Source organism: Brienomyrus brachyistius, chromosome 21, assembly GCF_023856365.1.
Source record: "Brienomyrus brachyistius isolate T26 chromosome 21, BBRACH_0.4, whole genome shotgun sequence".
Classification (NCBI taxonomy): Eukaryota; Metazoa; Chordata; class Actinopteri; order Osteoglossiformes; family Mormyridae; genus Brienomyrus; species Brienomyrus brachyistius.
Genome location: NC_064553.1, coordinates 10,298,053 through 10,321,540, shown reverse-complemented (window position 1 = coordinate 10,321,540; position 23,488 = coordinate 10,298,053). Strand labels below are relative to the sequence as shown.

The window sequence follows — 23,488 nt, the reverse complement described above, 5'->3', positions numbered from 1 at the left end:
GTGAAGTGGATGGACAGATTCACACCCCTGCAAACACTCGGACGTTTAACAAAGGCGGTGAGCAATTACTCTGAGGGCCTAAAATGCTTTAGGTGCATTCATTTCCAGAATAACCAATGACGCGCACAAGATCAGGGATCAGCGATGCAGCAGGCTGAAGCTTTACCTTATCCACGCCAGCGCTGAGGATGAAATTTCCTTTTTTATTCCACTTCAAAGCAAATATAGGACCTTTGTGCTGACCCAGGGTACTGGCAAGGTTACCTGCCAATCACAGAACAGACATCAGTGAAAAACAACTGGAGGATGGTCATTTACCACAGCAGATCATTACTCTGCATTACGGCATGGGGATCTGGGTTGGAGACATTCCAGAATGCATTCATCAATTCAAATCCAATCAGGAAGGGGACTGGAGTGGGAATTTAAATCTCCCTGAAATTTGAATTCAATTCCAATTCTGTTACCCACAGTTTTTTCCCAGTCCCATCTCCAGTTCCATTTCCTGATCGGGATTGGAATTGATGAATGCATTCTGGAATGACCCCAACCCTGGTGGGGATGATTACAGGCCTCACCGTCTTTAGTCCATATCCGGGCGAATCCATCATAGGAGCCGGTAGCTAGTAGAGTGCCTTCACTCTGTGGGGGAAAAAGAAAAGCAACTTCGGTGCAAAAACACACACACCCACAAATGTCTACAATTAAAGTCAGGATCATAGATGTGTACTTTATATTACATTACACAATTAATACTCAGCGAACATAAACAAAGCCTTTAAACGGCTTTTATGGGCCAGGGGCATAAATGGCCGCACGCGTGGCCCGAGCTCCGGAACGTCGGGAATGTGGCTTGCCGGAGGAGAGACTCACATTCCAGTCTAGTGAGGTTACGTCTTTGTTGCTGGGCACGTCCTGCCCTCCCTCCCGTATGCAGTGGCGGAGTACGAGCTGCGTGGAGCCGCTAGTGCTGTTTTCACTCAGGTTCCAGATGCGAGCCGTGGAGTCACCCGACCTGCAGAGAGACCATGGCGTTACTGGGGGTGGGGGGGTGCAAACAGGCCTCGACAGGACTGGCAAAGCAGACAGTGTCACTAAGGATAAAGACACTGGAGGAGGCAGTGTGGGGCTCTGCAGGTGATGACCCCACGCCCACGATCGGAATGTCATTATTTCAAATCCCGCGGCTGCCAGACGGATGTCACTGCTGGGCCAATGAGCAGGGCCCTTAACCCCGATTGCTGCAGGGACACTATCTGGGCCAGTTGTCTGATCCTCACTTGCTCTCTTGTGCATTGCTTTGGACAAAAATGTCTGCTAGATAAATAACTGCAATAAGTTAATGTATACAGAGTCTCTGAGGGTGGTGAAACAGGTCGACACCCACACGCCGCTTCTGGAGGTCATGTTACGTGCCCACGGCGTTGGGGGTGGGGTTGACAGTACTTATTCATCATTGGAACAAGCAGCAACTCTGTTGGTGGGAGGACAGGGGTCTGTTCTGAGTGGATGTTCCGTGACAGGTGACCCCCCTGCTCACGGCTAAAGCATCAGGCCAAGCAGGCAGTCGAGCGGCACACGCACCCTGAGGCGAGCAGGTCGCTGACTGGGTTCCAGGCGCAGATGAACACCTCCGACTCATGACCGCGGAGCACCATGGCCTTGTTCTGGGGGATCTCCACATCCCCGTCCACCTCCATCATGTCCGCGTGGTTGTCTGTCACAACCGAGAAAGAGCCGTGTACATATCACCCTAAAGTCACACCATTACAGGAGTGACCGCTCCTGACACACGCTTAGCTCTACATTTGACTGGGGCTTTCAAAGCACTCGTGCCATCCTCAGCAAACCACATGTCACCACAGGCTGCTACGCTGGGATGGCCCAAGATTACTTTGTGGAAGGTCACGTGATGGTGAACGTGATATAACACAGACAGCTCTCAATTTATGTAAAAAAACTTGCGGAAATCCAGACTTACTCAAAACAAAATATCCAAGGTACACATAGTATACAGAACAATTCATGCAAAAAGGTGAAATACACTGAAATAAAATGTATTTACACTTGTTCTTAGTATATTTTTGCGTATGTATTTTTGGTTAGAAGGTTTAGTGAATGGTCTGAGGGAGTAGGTCTGACGCGTAAAATTCGACGTAAAGATTTGCGGAGCTGCTCACGTCTTTAAGCTGAGAGCTAACTGCATACCGTGCAGCAAAGCCGCGTATGTGTACCTCCCCTATGCATATATGGGATTATCAAGGTGAGAGCTGCAAGCAGATCTGTGGCTCTGACGCTAATGCTAGCGTAGCGTGGGAGGAGGGGCAGACGCACTGGCCAGGGCGTGAGCGCCGTTCTCCTCGCCGTTGGCCGTGTTCTCGCCGTTCTTCGTGCTGCTGGCGGCGCTGGCGGAGTTGCTGGCCGTGCAAGCGGCGGGGGCTGCGGCGGCCGCTTGCTGCTGCGCGAGCTTGTCCCGGTAGGCCTGCTGGCGCGTCTGCACCACGTCGGGCATCACTGCGTCGATCAGGGACAGCGACTCGATGGGCCGTCCGTCAAACAACGTGCCATCCTGCATGGGTGGTGGGCGGAAGCAGTGGAGGGCATCACCGGGCCGCGCTCTTTCCCAAAATGTCCCATTGTACGCCGATGACAGCACTTAATGTCGCCCATTAATGCCAATAATGTTAACGATGTGAGCTCGGTTCAGTAAACCCTGCTCAGAAATCATCATTCCTCATGCGCAGGTCATGCTTTTATCAAGACTCTTTGAAAATTTCCTCTCTTAAGCTGCAAAATATTTTACTCGGGCTTTATCCAAAGACACAACAGCGGAGGCCTTGGAAGTGAATGAGCACATTCTGGATTACGAATGCACATTATTAACTATTACGCCACCTACTGCTTCATCTGAGCGAGCGCACACCAGGCCGCTACGGGTGCTCACCTCATTGATGCTGACTTCTGCCTCCACATACTGCAGACCCTTCTGTATGATAGAGATGAGAGCAGCAGGGGGCACCAGGGCGCCGTTTATGTTTGACTGGCTGATGTGGCTCTCTATGCCGAATGTGAAAGCTGAATGGGAAAACCCTGTCCGGGGGGAGGGGGGTGGGGTAGGGGATGGGGGGAGGGGGGGGGTGCCAGAAAACAGAATTAAGCATCAATACTTCATGTTCGCAGCAGGCATTTTCTAAAGCACAATGCAAAGAAAGACTAAAGCCCTTGTTTGTGTGTAAAGCAATTAACGGGGCAGCGAAATTACATCCTGACTCACAAGATGCACAGACAGCAATGGCTACTGCGGAAAATCCGCGGGAAAAGCAACAGCACTTCATGCTTGTTTAAATTTTCAACATAATGATACACAACGAACATTTCTCTCCCTTAAGTTAGTTCTTGCAAAGTTAATACATACCTAACGCTTTTAAAATTTACATAACAATTACATGCTGAAATCTCTGTATTAATACGATTAAACAGTATCCATGCTTGGGCAGGAGGCTACGTACAGAGCTGTTCGGCCAAATACTGAAACAGCAAATTCATATTATAACAAGTACTGGTTATGAAAGGAGGCCTTTTAGGCCAGTGCTGTCTACCACATGTGTTGGCAGACATGCCTCCACTACATTCCTCGTGAAGACACATGGAGCCCACCTGACTCCTGCAGGTATCTGTACACCAGGAAGTTGACCTCATCACTGCTTATGCTCATCTTTATTCCTGGTTAAACCATGAGGTCAGCACAGAGGACACAAGCCTGCAAAGACAGAAGGGGGGGAAGACGCTTTTAATACGCTGAAGTGTCCGTTTTTTAAGAACCAAAGGGGTTCGCTGCCATGGGTAGAGCATTCTTCACTCTGTAGCTTGCTTCACCATAGGTTTCCGATATCTGCTTCCTCAGGAGATCCAGAGGTTACCCATGGACAACAATGCTCTTCTTTCTCGGTCAAAAACAAGCTGCAGTACCGCCAAGCACCACTACATGTCCTGTGGCAGTGTTGCACCGCCTGAGCTCCTCGAGCCTCGAGTTTCTTTACTTGGTTAGGCGACTTCATGTGCATAGCCACAGCTAATCCAGATAAGAGCGGGATGCTGAAGAACACGGGCCTTGACATCTGAGGCTCCACTATCTGATGCCTCAGCTACGCCATGGAGGGCTTCTATTTTGACCAAGACAACAGTAGACAATTTTCAACAGACAAATGTATTATGTGTTCGGGGAGGGAATGAGCTTTGGGGGTTTTCCTCTCGTTAAAGCAGAAGTACCGGGCTTACTGTAGACCGCCTGAGCAAAGGTCTGGCTTGACATTTTCACTAAAAAATATCGTCAAAAGAGGCCCATTAAAATGGGGGTTTTGCTGAGATGTCTACTATGAAGAATAGATGATGGCAACATTCTGTACTGAAATAGCTTCAGACAGCCAAGTGTGGTAAATTTAAAGCTCAGGACAGCATTCTGTAGTATAGGAGAGGCTAGTTTCAGGGTTACCATGATGTCAATCTACTACTATGGTACTGTGGAAAGGAACCTTTACGACTGGGCAGGAAATTCAGCTTTCTGTATAATGTCACATGAACGTATCTGCTTAAGACATTTTCTGACTTTACACTTGACCCTGCAAACTGCATAAATTGGCGGGTCCCGACTTATTTTGTCCCAGTGTTCCGGAACTCCAGGGTGATGCAGTCCCAAATCGCGTGCGATTGTCTCCCTGGCCCTGAGACACCAGCCTTGTGTTTATTCAGCTTTTTCATTTTGTCAACACAGCCCTTGGATCCTGTGTTTACATGTGCGCCGTGCCGTCCCGCGCCCACCCAGCCCTCCTCTCTCAATGGAGAATGAAATGTTTGTCATAAATCTGCTGCTTGCTGCCAGGCCTGTTTGCCAACGTGGCCCGAGACACCTTCACACTAATCCATAGTCAGGCTAGTGGGACACATTTCAAATTGTGACTATTTAGTTTAATTAATATACATTAATTCCCATGGAGCAGACCTAATATTTAATCTAAATCTCAAACTTTATTCGGCATAGCAGCACATTTTCACAGTTGCCACAAAGTGGTATACAGGGTCCTTTCTCAACAGTGAACTCGCAATCTGGAAAAATTCTGAAAATGGCTCCCTGACTCCCTTGCAGGATGACTATTGGATACAACTCCAGGAAAAAATTTTAAAATTATAAAATGTAACAGACCAGATGTACCAAACATGCACATATGTTTCTTTACATGTGAGAACAATACAAGTTCAGCTTTCCGCATCAACAAATTCAAAACATTTCAAAGTTCACAGTTAAATCTCGTTATTTACTGTTTTTGCGCTCACCCTAGAATGTAAGACAAAATCAACAAAAATATATAAAGAAAACTAGACAGCTGTTTGGACTAAATGGAGGAGTGGGTTAGCGTAATTACAAAAATAGAATATAAACTATGAAATGTTTCCAGATAATCGTCCACCTACACAAAGGCATTAGTAAATAAATAAATGTACATGTAATAGAAATCCATCAAGGACAAACATGCCAGACTCATGACAAAACTCTCTATGACCCTACAGTATATTCTACAGGCTGCTTACTACTGGGCATTATGTGTCAAGGATGTGCGTAATCAAGTAACTTGTGTGGCTAAGACATAGCATGGTATTCCCTACTTCCACCTTTAGTTCAGTATCAATAGGCTAAATTATCAGTCCAGAAAAAGTCAGGATGGAAACACTGTAATGCTCAGTTCTTTTATGTATAAATATGTGCATTGGAAATACCTCAGACATTAAAGTACAGTTGACCCTCCAGATCCACAAATTTGACATTCACGATTGTGATTATTCACAAATTGACAGTGAACAATTAAATGGGAATATTTCGGAAGCTTTCTGAAATACCGTAGAAACTCTCAGATGACGTGTAAGCCAAAAATATATGGAAACTAAGTCTTAGTTACATACTGAGCCCCATGTTCGTTCGTAACAGTTCATGTATTTCAGGAAGTTACTATATTTGTTCATTTACATGCATATTATATCTTTAATGTCATTATTTGCAAATTTTCACATTCAAAGGGATCTTCCACCCCTAACTGCCATGAATACGAAGGGGTGACTGCATGCACTCCAGAGTGGTGACACATTATTCAAGTCCAATGTTTGCCTTGCATTTATTACCACTTTCACATGGAAGGGACTTTAGCTAATGGGTTTCTCTTTAATTTGGCCACTGGTCGTTTTCATAAAGAAAAAGCAATTCCCAGAATTACATTTCCCTTTCAATGTAAAGTATACAGATATGAATCCGAACTCCATGTGCAACATTAATGAAGAAAAAATACATAATTACCTGGGTGGAAATCATAACCAGAACTTTGAAAAATAAGACATTGCTTTTGTGACAGGGCTTATATTTTGTTTCACTTGTGAAATAGCCTTCACATATTTTAAAGCTCATTTAAATGAATATTTAAAAATGTATATTCATCTACAATACCGTAATTGTCAGAGATTTTTAATCTTGAATCGTACTACCCAAGTAGAATTGTCCCCTATATAAGTGCAAATGAAGACAGTACTGCCACTCTCTTCAGTGAACCTACATGCAGCTTTCAAGAGACACCTAGAGCAACCTTCGCCATTGGGATCAGGGCTTAATTTCAGGGCTGCCCCAAATTAAATCCTGGCAACGCTGGACAGCGCTCACCCATTCAATGGAACTGCGGGGATGAATGGCCAGCAGGGCTGCTCCATTTCAGTGATCACCCCCGCTGAGGGCTATCCTCTCTGCAGTAGCAGTCAATCAGAGAAACGCCCCACGTTTGCCAATGAAAGGGTTTATCAGTCAAGGCAACAGTAACTGCTCTCGAATATAAGCATACTTCCTCCACCACCACCACCACCACCCCCCCCTAAAAAAAAAAAAAAAAAAACTGGGTGAAACAAATAGGATAAGAACACAGGCTTTTGTGGTTTCTATTTCATCATGCAGCCAAAGTAAAACCAACTCAAGGCTAAACATATGCATCCTTTTGAAAGCTGAGCAAAATCATAACTGAAATAAATGCTGCTACTGTGAGATATTTCCTGAGACATGTGTAATGTATTTTTCATTGAAATGAAATAATGACATATTCGTCACATGTAATATTACATGCTAAGTAAAAAAAAAAAAAACAACTGCAGACAAACAGGAAATTACTGTTTAAACTTTTATACCGTATAAGTAGGAAATTATCCTGGAGTGATTTTAGTTGCCAGGTTAAATGTTACAAAAGGAGAACAACAGAAACTATGCAAATAAGAAGGTGAGTTATAAAGCCTTTACCATTACTGTTATTACAATCATTACTTGTTATTACTACGGCGGTGCGGCTCACATAAGCATTTATTCGGGAGGAGGGGGGGCTCGTCACTGATTAAACGCAATGAGAGACACTGGTTGAAAACACAAGCTTGGAGCCAGCAAGGGGGGGAGGGCAGCCAAGCTCATAACAGCCTGCATGGTAACGGGAGACATCATGATGAATGACAGGCGGAGCGGTAAACAAAACGGAACCCTGCTCCGAGTACCGCGTCACCCGGCTTGACCTGTCCACGTCTCTACCCATTGCGGCCAGCTTCATGGAAAGAACAAGAATAGACCCGCCCTCCCCCGCTGCATTTAAAGCAGCCTACTGGCCCTGGCGGGTCAACAGTTTCCACTGTGCTCAAATGGAAGTGATTATAATCCCCGAGAAGCAGCCGTGAACATGACTGACGGCCCAAAATGCCAGGCCTCATGGGCTCGAGAAGCATCTCTCTCTACCCAGATCGAGGCTTTAAAACCAGGCAGCTACAAAAACAAACAAAGGACTCCTGGAGCTAGCGGGTGCTAATCGACAGCCACGCTACATGCTACATTCTACATTCCACGTAAACGACCCCAGTGATCTCGCTAGCTAGTCTGTCTTAACAGGTGTCATAACTCTGAATAAGTGGCACATTTATAATGGCGCAGCTAATGCAATTAGTGACCTTTGTGACTTATTAGGATTCCTGTTACTGACCAGTACGTTATGAACTTCTGTGTAATGAACATACAGCTAGCTATGTTCATGAATAGCTAGAGAATAACCCTTTTGCTGACACGGGGTGCCTGGCAGGCACTTAACATTTATTTATACTGTAAGGCATATTCTCTGCTTCCTGGTGGGTGGTGGGGTACCAGTCTTGCTAAAGAGACGCTTTCTTTCTCCCGGGGGGCAGGGGAGGGTCATGCTTCCAGTGTAAGTAATATGCTGATTAGTGACCATACATTAAGATTCTCAAATTAATGCTTAGCTTAGTGCAGCCGAGCTTGGATTCACTGCCTCCCACGGATTCCGACAGGACGTGACGAAGTCTGGCCATCTCGCCAAAACCGGCAAGCAGCCCCAGTTGCCGAAATGACTCCGGAAAGCCATTTGCACAAGGGAGGGAGGGGGGCTCTGGGGGATGTCAGTGAAACGTAACACGGGTGCTTTTATATTTCCCCACGGAGTCGGAGTGCGACACCCGGGTTCTGGGATGGGGGAGTGAGTGACAGATGGCGCCTACAGTGCAGTGCCTTCCGCCTGCCGTTTTGTGCCGACTCCAGCCCGTGCCAGCGGTACGTCGGGCACTGTTATCCGCTTCAGAGTACATAAACCGAGATCACCTCACGGCCATCTGGCCCGGGCTGAGCACTCTCCATTTTATTTTATACTGTGATTTTCCTTATACCATTTAAAGGGGCCTTTCCAGCTCTTTATCTAAAGGACTGTCTACTGAGGGGCTGGGGCCTTACTGGCAAACGCCACACTGACTCGTCTCAATGACACACCGAAGACAAACATAACTATATCATCTGAACATCTCAAAATGAAGGAACAAAAAAAGGCTATTCGGCATGATCCGTGACCTACATCTACATGATAGTCGTGTCATTCGGTTCAGGAGAACTGCCACTAACACTTGAGAGGGGAAGTCCATCATGATCTTCATATGAAAATGCGCTATCCTTATAAGCATTGGGACAAGCTATGGCATGAGAAATGATTAATCGCATTATACCCTTCAGCATAACCGTTTCTTAAAAGTGTGTTTTTTTCTGGGTTGCTCCTTCCTGCGTTGCCCCTGAACTTACAGAACGTCCCGAGTGTAAAAAAAATAAAAAATGCTTGGCTAAGCACCGCTAATTATGTGAGCTTACGCTCATCACCTCGGGCAACCTCTAAGTGCCTCCAAGTAGGCCAGCACTGTTTCCATAGAAGATGAAAAGGTGAGATTGTGATTGGCCAGCTCTGCAAGAGGAGACCCCAGCAAAGTGACGCATTAGCAGGCTTGCTAATGCATTAGCAGCTAGACTAGGGAAAAAAAAACAAAACAACTAATAAATACATTATCATTATAAAGTGATGAGTAAGTCATTAATTAAAAAAGGAACACATTCATATGCCAAAAATTCCCAGGACAACCTTGTGAACAGAGAGAATAGCAGATATAATTATTTCTATGCAAATTGGCTTAGAAATAAATAGATTGCATTGAAATGATGTAGATGCATTCGAGTTAAATTTCAACTTCACCATTATGAAGAACTCCCTGGTATTTAAGTCCTTAGATAAGCCACAGATACACTAGAAGATGGGGGGGGGGGGGGGTGTACAAATCACCAGGGCCTGAAACCGACAAGTCAACAAACCAGAGAAAACATTTTAAGGTCCTCCCAAGAAGAGGTGTGAGAATTCTAATTGCTCAGAAAGACTCTAATTAAAGCCCACCTTCCATTGGTATAATCAGCAGACATACTTCATAATCAGAATAGTCTGATGCATTTAATCCTTATTCATTCTACTGGCACCCAAACTAGCATCACTGCTGAGTGAGGTACGGTTCTGCTTCCAGCAGACATGTCATGCTGTGCTATCAAACTGATCTGAAGGTCAAATATGAAGCTAAAATAACACTTGCCAGGCTGATGACCGAAGGCTTGATTCACTTACAGCTGTGCAAACTCTGAATGAGATCTTTCTGGTGGGCTCCACAGTCACCATCTCACAACACATGCAAACTCCATTCGTGTTTTATCTCTGACAACAGAGATAATAGCACCCACAACAACATTATTTCTTTACAGCTTCATTAAGGTTTTTTTTTATATTATTTATTTTAAACTTAAAAATAACTGCATTGAAGTGAGAGTTGGAGGAATTCCTACAAAGAGAGGAACCAAAATATAATTACGCATTGGCATACAGATTTGTGTGGGTATGGGGAAAATTCATTACTAAAAGGCTACGAGATAAAATCAGTGCAGAATATAAAAGACAATGTCAGTATCATATATGTCAGTATCACTATGACTATCCTAGGAAAGAAACTAGCTGTTTTATCTGAAGGTAATACATACATAATGCTACCGAATCATAACTAAAAAGGTGTATTCTTGATGTATGTATGTATGTATAGCATGATCATATCTATCTATCTATCCATCCATCCATCCATCTCTTTATCTTTCTGTCTCTCTCCCTATCTCTCTCTATCTATAGCCGCGGGAAAAAATAAGAGACCACCGCACAATTTTTTGTTCCACTCATTTCTCAATGTATGGGTGTGCGTCTGTAAATAATACTTTTTTTTGCAAACTGAAACCTGGTTCATTTTTGTTTCTCATTAATGAAGTGCTTCTTCCTTGCTTTGTGGGACTTCAGTCCTGCTTCTAGGAGCCTGATATGAACTGTCCTAGCAGTGCACTTCACACCTGCACTTAATGTTTCCCATTCCTTTTGAAGGTCACTTGATGACATCCTCCAATTCATGAGAAACTGTCGGATAAGCTAATGGTCATCTCTGGCATCAGAAAGTTGCTTCAGACCTTTACCTGGCTGGTTTCTGGTCATTCCCAGTGTCTCCTCTTTCACCTTATTCTTGTGTACTGCCGTCTTAGAAATTTTGAACCTGGAAGTTCAAACGTAGCCTTCTGCTAGCAGAACCAGGACTAAACCAAGGTTCTAAAAATGTAGATTTGTTTAAAAATATAGAGTGGTCTTTTAATTTTTCCATGGCTGTATATGCTCAGTATTGATTATAGTATGTATAACCTCAAATGCAGAATTTGTACCATTAACTTTCTGCATCATTCTAGAGTCAGGGTGCTCAAACCAAGGTTTGGCTCCACACATACATTCCCTGGTTCTAGCAGGGAGTCAATGGCAGCTCAGCAAGCATCTGTTGTTGTGAACACAAGATTTCTTTAGATATGTGACAGGCAGAACAGCCCCATGGAAAGGAAACGGAGCAAAACCAGCATATAGATTTGATGTCATCACAGGTTAGCCGTTACAAATCTCGGTCAGCTGTGAGCAGAAGGTTAAAAACTGCGTGTGACGAATGGGTCAGTGGACAGTGCAGGCAGTAATGAGGCCTGGCTGGCTAATGCACTGACAGGACGGTCGATAACAAATTTGCTTTAATCTTCAGAAAAGTCATGAGTACATCCAAGAGAATCCATCCCCTTGTTAGCAGATGAACATTCGGTCACTTCTAAAAGGAGCCAAGGTTTAACCAGTTCCTCTCCAAATCAATCTTTCCCTGAAAGAATGGAGGAAAGGCCCCAGGAAAATGGTTCATGCTGAAATATAGTTTACTTATTTATAGCAAGTGAAGCACAATTATAGCCAGTACAGGTGGATGCAGACTATGTCACAATTACTGTCCACAGCGATTGTCAGCAGCACTTCATATCTACAGAAGACTTTACAACTCACAAGGGGCTTTAGCACCAGCAAAACCAGGACCTGAAGGTTCAAAGGTCAGCTTGAGTGCCGACCCTCAAGGAGGGCCCAGGCCTCCCTATCGCTGGTCTAGCCTGGCACCAAGGGTTTGCTGGGTTGCGTATGCTTGAGCTTGCATTCTGACGATGGGGGAAGGGATGAGGCTGGTGCACTCTGTGGTCTAAGATTTCTGTCTCATTTCATCTCAGCCTGAGAAACAGGATGTGCCGCCTATTCATATGAACACTACGCAAATACCGTCACCCTCTTCAGGGCTGAACTACGACGATTACAAAATAGGCGTCTAGATACAAATAATTTCGACTGATGTATGTGGAAGGGGAAAAAAAGGTTAAGAAAAAAGAATAAAAACTTACCACAGTATTTCCTCTGAAGTTTTCACAAAACGAAGATTTTAAAAGAGTACCATCCCAGTGCGTAAGTACCTGCAAATACAAAAAGAACATTAGCCCAGATTAATGACTAATGCTTCCTTAGAAAACAGCTACTAAATCTCAATAAAGGACATTACAGAAAATGGTTAAATACATTCATATATCCATCCATCTTCTAACCACTTGCCCTAGTCAGGGTTGCAAAGGGTTAAACGTTTAGCATAGATAATTATGCAAAGGGGCAGGTCTTCACTGACTGCATTGATAGGTAAAATAACATCATATTGTCACATTGAATGAGGAAAGCAATTCCAGATGAGACTAACTCAGTCTCCTTTTTGCTGCCTAAGCTTTTACTTTTTAGCTTGAATGCTTTAATGAACTCAGGTGGCCACTTAAAACAACTGATGCCTCAGCATTCCAATACAACTAACTGAACAATGAGAAGAACTGAATCTAAAATTAAAAATAAACAAGAATCGCTTTTAAAAATGATTAAAAACAGCATTTAAACAAAGGTATACGCAGGACAAGCCTCTTGATGTAAAGGTTAATACGTGTCCGAGATGCACAGATTTCCAAAATGACACCGTTTTCAGCAAAATAAAAAGCCCAGCGGCTCAATTCATCAGCACTGGCCGCGTTTCAGTAGCCCACCGTCTGATGGGAAGTGTGGCCCATGAACGGGCTGCCCAGGCCAACATCCCGGGACTGGGGCCACTTCCCGCACAGACGCCGTCTCTCTCTCGCGTCTCTGAGGCCTCTTTGTGAGGCAGCACCTGCCGCCGCTATATCATTACCGGCATCCGTTTCAGATATGGGCCGACTGCTCCGCTCAGCTTTCTTCCCGGCCAATTGCAACATACACACACAAAATAAATAAATAAAATAAATAGCAGGTGCAGTATTATCTAGCACTATCCCTGGGCTGGACGGGACATTTGTGTCCAGGAAGTGCGTGTGTGGGCTGGGACTTGATTTGGGCTCTGTGAGGCTGTGCAGGCTGTTGACCGGGTCCCGGCTGAAGCAGGAGTCTGGCAGATTGACCTTACCACCTCTTCCACATGAGGCCAACAGCATCGTGGCACCGAACAATCATGTTTGGTGCTCTCAGTTGTAGACACATCATTCCAATCCCAAACCAGTAGTAGATCTTCCATATTCTCCTCCAGCCCGAGTATAAAGTTTTATGTATGGAAAAAGGCAAGAGCCTTCTAATTACTCATAACTTCTTCTCAGAATCACCTCTGATTAAACTAAAACAATTAATCTGATAAAGAGAAAATAGTTCACAGTCAACGAACATTGTCACCGCTGTCTTTGCCATCCCGAAGATCCCATCTGTTTTAAAAGGAAAATAACTGCTGGAGCCCTTCAAATAAAGATAAGCCTTGTGTTCCTGGTTTTGGTTTCTACCGACAAGCTGAGTTGGCATGGCAGCCACCCCACAAACACACACACACAGACACAGACACACGCACACACCGTGACACACGCGCAGTGTTTACAACTGCCACTGCACCTGCTGCTGAAGCATATTTCCTCTACCGCAACCACAAGGACAACGTTCTTTTCAGAGTACAATTCATGCTCTCGCCCTAAGAAAACCATAGATGCAAGGGAATTTTGGAAGAAAGTCAAGTTAGTGAGGGTTAACTGAGAGGGACTTCGAATAAAGCTTGAGAAGATCTGGACCATTCAATCAATCCTGCAGTTTCACTCGCCTCAACTGCCACTCTTCTAATCGGCAGTAATATTCTGTTTATTGATGCATCAGATAAAGACCTGAAATACTAAGTGAAATCTTGAGACTTGAGAATCGACAAACTTCCTCCATATTGCAGTTTCTTTCTATCAACACAACAAGCCTTTTCTGATCCTGAACTTTGCAGAGGAACACGTCTGAACAATGAACTCCACTGCCTTGCAGATGAAACACAAAACACTACTTCATTTCAAATGGAATTGCTTGAGAAGCAAAGGGCATTGTTCCAGAGATATTTGCTGGCTGCCCATTAATCCAAAAGAAGTATATTTCACCTGTTCTGATAGAATTTATAATAAAAATCTAACCTCAAGGTCACCAACAGCCTGTGAAATTTCCCCTACATGGAGACAGATTTTCTTTGAACTGAAAATGCTCTCTTTCCCCAGATCACAAACACCCACCCATTTACACCCTTACAGCTCCCCAGAAAGATGGATCCCTGTGTCTCCATAAAAAAGGCTAATGCAAAGCCTTTCCTACGGAAAAAAAATGGTACTCTTCACTCCATCTGTGATGAGGAGGTCTGAATTACGAGCGCAGGGTGTTTTGGGGCCATGCTTGGCCCAGGTGCTGATGAGAGTAGGCTGCCATTTTAGGAGAGGAAAGCAGAAACGGCCTTTTTATATGCACTGCTATGCCTGGGGAGAGCAGGTGAGAAACGCTATGTGGATGGATTCTCGGCTGTGCCGAGTTGAAAAGCAATGCCTTTTCCTGAAGGAAACCAGTAAGATCTGGAAGCCAAGTACTGACAGTAAAAGGAATACATGTAACCAAAGATAATAACACCAGCAATGATATTACACAAATGGAAAGTGGTAAAGAAAATCATAAGGCATCATTAAACAGGCATCTATTCACTCTGACTTATAAATTCAGGCCCCGATCTTATTCTAAAATCTCCTCTTCTCAAGGCCAAATAGGTATCCTACAAAGCAAAACAGAAAGCACTGACATAGCTCTTGGGGTAAAGAGAGCTGAATCCCAGAGGACGATTCATCATTCTCGTGGATTTGTTGGGCTCTTGACGTCCGCTTTTATTCAGACACGCGGCTGTGGAGCAGCCCTCACACAAACAGGCAAAACAGTGACATGCACCACAGCCCAGACAGAGCTGATACTACAGACCTTCCAGGAGAAGCTGAGCACGTGGTTACATCTTCCCCTCATTCCCCACCCCAGCGGGGACCTACACTGGCTCATCTCCAAGCAAAACATCAGAGCCTTCTCTCCTGGCCCCCCAGTCCCAGATGGGTGCTGGGCAGGTGCCGGGGGAGCCGGACAAACAGCTATCCGTTCACAACATGGTAAACATGGAGCATCTGCGCGCCAGAAGCAGACCTTAACGCTAAGGGTGACTAGTGTCTGTATACTGCGCTGTAAGATCATGAAACCTTTACCTCCTTCTTAAATAAATCTTTCCTTGTAAATTACTGTAATATTTCAGCTGATGCAGGGAAATTATTCTTCTTTTTTTTGCTTTTAGACTAGAGGAGAGAAATGAGATTAAGCCTCTGTAAGTTGTCTGGGAAAGAGCTTAAGGGCTTACCATGTGACCAAGCGTTGCTGAGTTGTTCACTGACAACCTTATGGTACTACACAGTACCTTTCTTCAGCCTAGGGGGAAAAAAAATAAGAGGAAAAGAATTAAGTTATATTTTAGCTTCTGCATAGACATTCCCAATTTAAATCTCTGCATGAGCATAAAAAAGTGCAGACTGAGACATCTGAAATACAGCGACGCCAAAATTATGTCAGCGACCATAGAGCTGCTTCAAGAGTAGGACTGAATGATTTATCGATTTCAATTCTGAATCACAATCTGAGACAATGTGATTAGCAAACTGCAAAGGCTGCAATTTAGGATATGCATTATACAGTATGTTCTCCTTGTGTGACAGTCATTTTCACCAAAAAGAAGTCGGCCAAAGTGACTGTATACACACACACAAACAACAAACACGCCAAACCCAAGGAAAACTTTATATTCACAGTGTGAATATATATTGATTCCACAGCTGAGCTATAAGTTAATTACCTATTTCACGGTCAGAGATTGTTTGCAGAAATATAGTATTAGGGGTCCTGGCAATATTAGCGGCAGGATCCCCATTGTTCTTTTTTCCATTACTGGAAGCTAAATAACAGCACAAAGGCATATTTGTTATAAACATATTTAGATCCCAAATCAGTATTGTCTGGTCTCGATATCAAGACCTGCCAAACATATGTCTAGCTGTCTTTTGTCAACCAAAGCAGAATTTGTCATGCTTTAAAACCATAAAATTCAAAGTAAAATTTTAGTGGTGTTCTCAAAAATGTTCCACAGTTCGAAGAGGCCTATTTAGCACCTGTCACCTTAGATAAAAAGGGTCAACACAAGAGTGGCAGCTATCCTATAAAAAAAACACCAAGACAATAAAGCATCTCTCTTGGCTGATAACATTTCCGTATGACACCAAACGGCATAAACCTTTCCCTACAAACATTACACCCAAATAACCAAGGTTTAACTTGAATAAGAAAACAGGAGCTAAAGACTTTTTTTAAGTCCTTCTGGAGTGTGCTTGTGAGCCAGTGACCTTTCCTTGTTTTCTTCCCCTGTAAGATGACGCGGCGATACATGGAAAATTAGGTCCTGCGGGAACCAGGGAGGTGCAAGCAGACAAGGTCCCACTGCACTGTTTTAGCAACATCTATTTATTTATGAAGGTTGATGGTAAAACAGACCATGTATGTGAGGGCACTTCTGCTCCACAACAATACAGCCATCTCGTAATTATTAAAGAGGACCTAGGGCTGGGCCATATCATATCGATTTTATATGACGCATGAGATGTGTTTTGTGACACCCAAAACTTGGTAGTCTTTATTAAATTTGGTTAGCGGAGCACACCACATCATGCTGTTTTGATATACTATGTTTGGTATACTGCAGTGCGATTTGCACTGAAGCGTTAGGGAAGAAAGGAGCAGATCAGCAGCCATGATATCTTTTAAAAGAGGAGATCTTGCGGATAAACAAGGAAAAAAGATATCGGTGGTGTGGCGGTACTTTTTGCAGTTTAAAGTCTGACACATTTATTAAACATATGGATATGCCGAATTTGCTAACTTTTGGGCGACATAAAATGCCTCATTAATATTTTAGCTGTACTACAAATCTGCTTACCAAATATTGGGCGTAAATAAATGCCCGTATAGTATCGAAAAGCTGGCGTCAGGCTAAATGTTCTGCCTTTGATCTGAAGCCCTGGTGATTATTGCGCATGCACCATATAAATTCGATATGATATCGCCCAGCCCTAAAAGAACCATAGAAATTTACCACGTCCCTTGCCTCCTTGCTGGTTCATCGACATTGTAAGACAAGATGGGAAAAACAAATAATGGGGAAATTATTTCCAATTGCTTGCTTTGAAGACTTCTACACTTCTACTTTTACTCAACAAATCCACCTGAAATTATGTGTAGCTCGTATGCTGAGTGAACCGCATGTTTAAATACTGTTACGCCAGGCGACACGAAAAAGCCATGGGCCTAATGCAGCCGTGACCTGCAGTCACTGAGCCAACACACTGGTGTTGCCTCTCTGTGGGGGTCTTACAACTCCGCGCACAAAATGAGATCGGCATCAGCCGACACCATGGGAGGATTATAATGAACAAAGCCATAGATGTTAAAATGCAAAAACCGCCATGTTCAGACAGCAAAGAAACCACAGCTGTTATGGTCAATGAGAACGTAGCTCAGGCTACAGGAGCATGATTACTAAAACTGACACATGCCAAAATGTAAGTGCTTTAGGTCTGCACTGACACTTTCTCCAAACCAGCTCCAGTGCCAAGCTCAAATTTAACTCTAACTCTTTCACTCTAATTTAACTCTGCTAACAAATTTGGTTAACATAAATGGAGCTGTTAGCAGAGATCTACTTCACCGTAGCCATAAACTTTAACTATATTATTTTCATAACTCCTACTGGCACGAGAGAATGAATTTTCCGCATCCTACCATTACAAAGGCATTTATTAGCCTGATTTTTAAAAAAGCATTTCATTAGTAATATAGCTATCAGCTGAGGAGTGTGTATTTTGTAAAGCTCTGCTTTGCCATCCTATAATCAACAGAGTGTGATGAGCGGAGTTCAGCCCTCCCTGAAGCTCTGCGCTGTTGCTCCTTTACCCACAGACAGAGGTGGTCTGAGGAACAGGTTATGGGAGAACATCTGGCGACGTGTGTCTGTCTGCCAGGTAAAGGGCCTCTACTGAAATCCCCCAAAAAAAGCCACTGGGACTTCCTTTAATGTTCCAGAGACGTGGCAGGTTCAGGGACAGTCTGCCAACCGTGCCACTAACCCTACTATGTCACTGCTGGTTGTACAGTGTTAGAGACAGAGGATGAAAAGTTTCATTCATTGTGTTTTTAGGTAAAACCTAGAACTGAGCACTGAACCCTGTCCAAAAGCAGAATGCTTGATAAAAGAGGAAGCGCACAGCAGTAAATACTTGACGTTCGGGAGAGTGACTATGTAGCATTGAGCAAACCATTTTTTGAACACAGATGAAAGGGTGCACAAACATAAGGGGGGATGCATAAAGAGTGTAAAAGGCCCAAGTAGGGTTTCTGCTATACTGCCACTCAGAAATTTTTCAAACAATTGGAGTCCTTTCATTTAATTGCAATTTAAGCAATATCAGTACCGTGTACAAAAGAAGTACAGAATAACAATTAAGAAAAAAAATTAAATGACAAAGACCTCTTACGTAATGAAAAAATACAAAACAACCGTTGATTCATCAAAATAGCCACCTGATTACAGTTGAACAGACTACACATTTAATTATTATTTTTTTTTTTTACTGAAAGTCCACTCCCAACATTGCTAGAGAAGTGTTCACAGATGACCTGCATGATTCAGCTACAAGGCCTCTGCAGCCTTGACTTTTCTCTCCATTTCATGTCATTTCAGCTGAATGTGGTCAAGGTCAGGTGATTGGGCAGACAAGGTTACCACTTTCAACTTTCATCTTCCTTTTTCTTCTAAGACTTCTGACAGGGTATTGATGAGCACAGAGCTTAAAGTTTAGCAAATAAAGAAAAGGATGTTGAAAAATGTTTGACTGGCATTATAGAGGCTGAAAGAGGGTCAAAGGGAGCTTCATGTAGAGGCTGTACGAAGCCTGAAGGGGGTTTAATGAAGAGTAGGTGTCTGCAGCAATCCTGATGTGAAAGACTTTTTAAGACCTTTTAATGCCTCTTCAAGCTGAATTTAACACCAAACTGTAAGCAGAAATAGACTATATAAGAATCAAAACTCATGCATTTACACTACATTGACACAACCCACTATTCATTGAAATTTACGTAAAAAAAATGCGCACCAATTAATGAGTGAATAAGCAAATTTGCAAAGCAGCGATTAAGGCATGGTTGACACAGTTATAAAAAAATCCTCCTTCCAAGAAATTCCAATCATAACAGAAGAGCAATGGACTTAAATTAAGACATTTAATATCTCATTCTCCAACATTACGAGTATGTAAAGTGGTCAATTTAACAGGTTCTTGAATATCTGAATTTACACTTTTCCTCAGGCTACTGCCATAAAGACGATGCCGTTGACAAGATACCAAACTAACGTGTTCTGAGAGCTGTATACAGTTCATGCTTCTTTTAGCACGAATTGTTGAACTACAGGTTAAAAACAAACAAACAAACAAACAAATAAATAAACAAATAAAAACAAAAACTCTCATATTAACTATCAAACGTTATCAAAAGTAACAATGAGATTAACATGCACCCTTCAAAACCCATTCAATATTCCTTTATCACAACTCACACACAACTCAGATTTTTTTCACATTGTGGGGAAATGTAATAACTACAAGAAAACACACAAGATGAGACACATACACAACATGAGTATGCGGCAGGAAAGACACCAAGTGTTGACATATTTTAGGATAGCGACATTGGTGTTCACTTATAATTTCATTATTCAAAGTGCAAAAGGTATAGAGATAACTATAAAACTAAATAAGACCGACGTGTCCAGAAAAGTGTTTAAGCAATGGCCTATGAGGGAGGGACAATGCACACTATTTGATTTCCATATTATGTATTTCTATACATCTTAACAACTGCACTGTGTCCAGTCACCGCCAGTGACACTAACTGAGCGACAGCCGTTGAATATAAAATGCACACATGAACATTCAAACATTTAAACATTAACTACAATTTGGCAGCAAAGGAAATCAGGAAAACAAAGGGCTGGGGAACAGATGCTATCAACTCAAACTGCCCGACCAATATCCCATTACATCAAATATCGGCTCTTTTCATAGACATTAAAAAGATGCAGCACAGACACAGAAAGGGCTTGAAACACAAAGATTTTCTGTGTGCATCTTTGCTTATGGACATCAAAGGTCTGCAATTAAAAACTACCTGACTTGCTTGGAAGGTATTATAGTCAGAAAACGGAATATTGAACATACAGCTACCTTACCACAGTCACAAGATTTTCATGTACAAGCTGCCATTGCAAGCTGTTTGGAAAAGCCCATTTTTTAGTTCACATAATATAACAACTCCGTCTCTTTGATTGGTCCAAGCATTTTTTTGCGATCCATGGGGCTGAAATATAACCTGCCCCAGAACAGATCGGTGGCATAGAGGTAATCCTGTTAACTGGTGAATAGTAGTACATTTTGCAGAAGACAGAAGTGGATCCGTCAAACCTGGAGAGCCAAATAAAATAAAAATATACTTGAATCACGAAAAGGACTTGTCCCGCATGTTTGTAAGATATGACAAACATGCATGCAGTTGTAAAGGAGATGCAACAGCCTATGAATATGTAATTGAATCTCTTATGAAAAAAGATTAGTCTTCAAGTAACCTGAAGTATGTGCATGGACAATTCTGAATATTTACAATTTTATTTAACTTTTCCAAAATTCACAAACCTGCCATCACCACAGATCCAGAAGAATACGGAAACAGTGGTGTGTGAGTGCACTTGTCACTAGTTAACAGGATCACCACATAAACTATAACGAGAAGGTTAGGCGTGAAGCATGAGTTTCCAAGATGATGTACCCCACTAAGTATTAAATCAGTGTTGTGATAGACAACCAGAGCTACGCATCTCTGCTTAGTCTCAACGTTAATCGGGCTAAGCAAGAAACCCCACTTCATGGTACAGATCCCACTTGGAGCAGAATAGGCAAACAGGCTAAACTGTTATGGCAAAATATAATGTCTACAAGTGAGCTACCTTTCGCAGTACTAAAAATTTGGTGTTAAACTCTAAGTAATTCGGCCAAACCAGGTAAACCGACTTTGTACTATACTCTTTAAGAGTCAATAATAGCTATAATAATTTTCATACCGTTTCATCTCGAGTCAGTAACACTTAGAAATATTTTTCAACATCAGTATAAAATATGCCCATGGCCTCATAAAATGAACATTAAGACCTAGTAAACTTAAATTTGAGAGTTCTTAAGACTTTTTACTATCTCACGCACACCATGTAGAGGCTGTACATGGCCAGAAGGGGGTTCCATGTAGAGGCTATATAAGGCCGTTAGGGAGTTTCAAATTGAGGCTAGAGGAGGTATGAAGGGGGTTTCATGTAGAGGCTTTACGAGGTCGGAAGGAGGTTTCGAATAGAGGCTGTACGAGGCCAAAAGGGGGTTTCATGTAGAGGCTATATGAGGCCGTTAGGGAGTTTCAAATTGAGGCTATAGGAGGTATGAAGGGGGTTTCATGTAGAGGCTTTACGAGGTCGGAAGGAGGTTTCGAATAGAGGCTGTACAAGCCCAAAGGGGGGTTTCATGTGTCAGATTCATTGTTTTTGCAAATCTTTTAGCAACAGCAGCTCAAGCAGTGATGAGATTCACAGGTTTGTACACAAAATGGATAGAAATGACTCCCCTCTCTTAGCAGGCCTTCTTTCCTCTCATGAACCACAAATAAAATAGTCAAACACCACAGTGTGACCACAGGTGTAAACATCTGCTGCTGCTTCTATCTTGCAAAAAAGAGTAGTTTTCACTATTTATTTGCCTTGTACTATTTAATCATGATTCAGCTAGAGCTGGGAGGTAGGGGACATGCTGTATGCACAGTCTACCAGTTTTATACTGAAAAGCGACACAGATGATGTAGATTCAGATGGAATGAAATCACGTCTGACCCACACTGCTCTCCTTCATCTGTCAGCGCTTCATCATCTGCAGCGGAGCACTGTCTAAACTACAACTTCTCCCCCCGTCAATCTGAAGCAACCCTGCGGAATAGCCTGCTGTTTATCTCAAGGAGAAATATTACAACCGGCAAGTACATGCCTGGTCTAGTGTTTTTCGAATACAGAGCTCCGAATGAGGTTAGAAAGGTCAACCTCATGTCAGTCTCTCTTCAGTAGAATAGGAGAAATCGACAGATCAGGTCTAATGGGAAAGACAGAAGGTGATAACAACTAAATGGCAATTAAATAAAAACTGCATTCATAAAAGGTACAATTTAATATGGATATAAAGAACACATGCTTAAAGTTTCGCACGCACTATGCTCATTTCTTGTTCCCTTCTCAAAACAAATGCAGAACAAAGCAGGAACTGAGACGGAAACGGCTCATTGTGTCAAACAAAAATAACCCCAGTGTCTTTGGCTTTCAGCTTCTTGCTCCATATCTCAGGGAGTTTCCTGAGAAGTCTTTTCTCTTCTATCTCAGAGGAAAATGGCTATATTCTTTATCCTGGTTTTATTATGTCACCTGTCATTTTAGAGGCTAGCTGGTGGCTCTCTGCTGCGACCTTACTGGGACTGAAGAGTGGGTGGGACAGCCATTTTCCTTAGATCTCTTTTAAAGACACCACTGGGATCCTTTCTTGCTATATACTGAGCTAAAAACCTATACCACAGAGTATGTCCGTCAAAACAGTTTGTTGCCAAAAATATTGAAACTGTAATACATCTTTTCAGTCAATATAATTTGTGATTTGTTAGTACATACCAAGCATTACTCTGTCACAGACCATGGAGCTACCATGTTCAGAGACAAACAAACTGAATGAGGCCACATTTGACAGGAAACCACACAGTGGTCATTGACACACATATTCAGAGCTAAAAATGAGTGCTCTGGAAATAAACACCCATCGGTTTGATCATGAGCAAGGCACAAGAAAGCAGAAGTGATCTGTCGGAACTCGTTATATGCCCAGACTCAATTCATCAATTACCAAGGAAACAGACTGGTCCCTATGCAACGAAGATTGAAATAAATAATAGAGACTCAAGCTGAACTGCAGAGCAGCGCCTGCAATGCCTTTACGAAATCTGAGACAAACTAGATGAGTGTGCAGGATGAATCTGGCCTTTTTTAAGCATCCACAGCAGGGAGCGGCTGTTGGGAGACATGTTCGTGTTTAATTGTTTAATAACCAGAGGGAGGAGAAAGCCATCACAATTTTACAATGGAATACTTACAATAAAAGTGGAGCAAATACCTCATTAACGGGAACTATTTTTCACATTAA

The 23,488-nt window shown here is 42.8% G+C and overlaps 1 protein-coding gene across 1 annotated transcript in view; it reads right to left on the bottom strand.

Moving 5' to 3' along the window:
- LOC125716426 (F-box-like/WD repeat-containing protein TBL1XR1) overlaps positions 1–23,488 on the bottom strand; it is a 47,348-nt gene that overhangs the window by 5,796 nt on the left and 18,064 nt on the right. Inside the window, exons 2-10 of the mRNA XM_048988707.1 lie at positions 15,481–15,548; positions 12,149–12,217; positions 3,658–3,760; positions 2,945–3,090; positions 2,335–2,569; positions 1,585–1,717; positions 874–1,015; positions 579–642; positions 167–264 (exon numbers count right to left, since the gene is read on the bottom strand). Coding sequence (XP_048844664.1) covers positions 167–264; positions 579–642; positions 874–1,015; positions 1,585–1,717; positions 2,335–2,569; positions 2,945–3,090; positions 3,658–3,715 — 876 coding nt within the window. The 5' untranslated portion in view covers positions 3,716–3,760; positions 12,149–12,217; positions 15,481–15,548. The remainder of the gene's footprint in view (positions 1–166; positions 265–578; positions 643–873; positions 1,016–1,584; positions 1,718–2,334; positions 2,570–2,944; positions 3,091–3,657; positions 3,761–12,148; positions 12,218–15,480; positions 15,549–23,488) is intronic.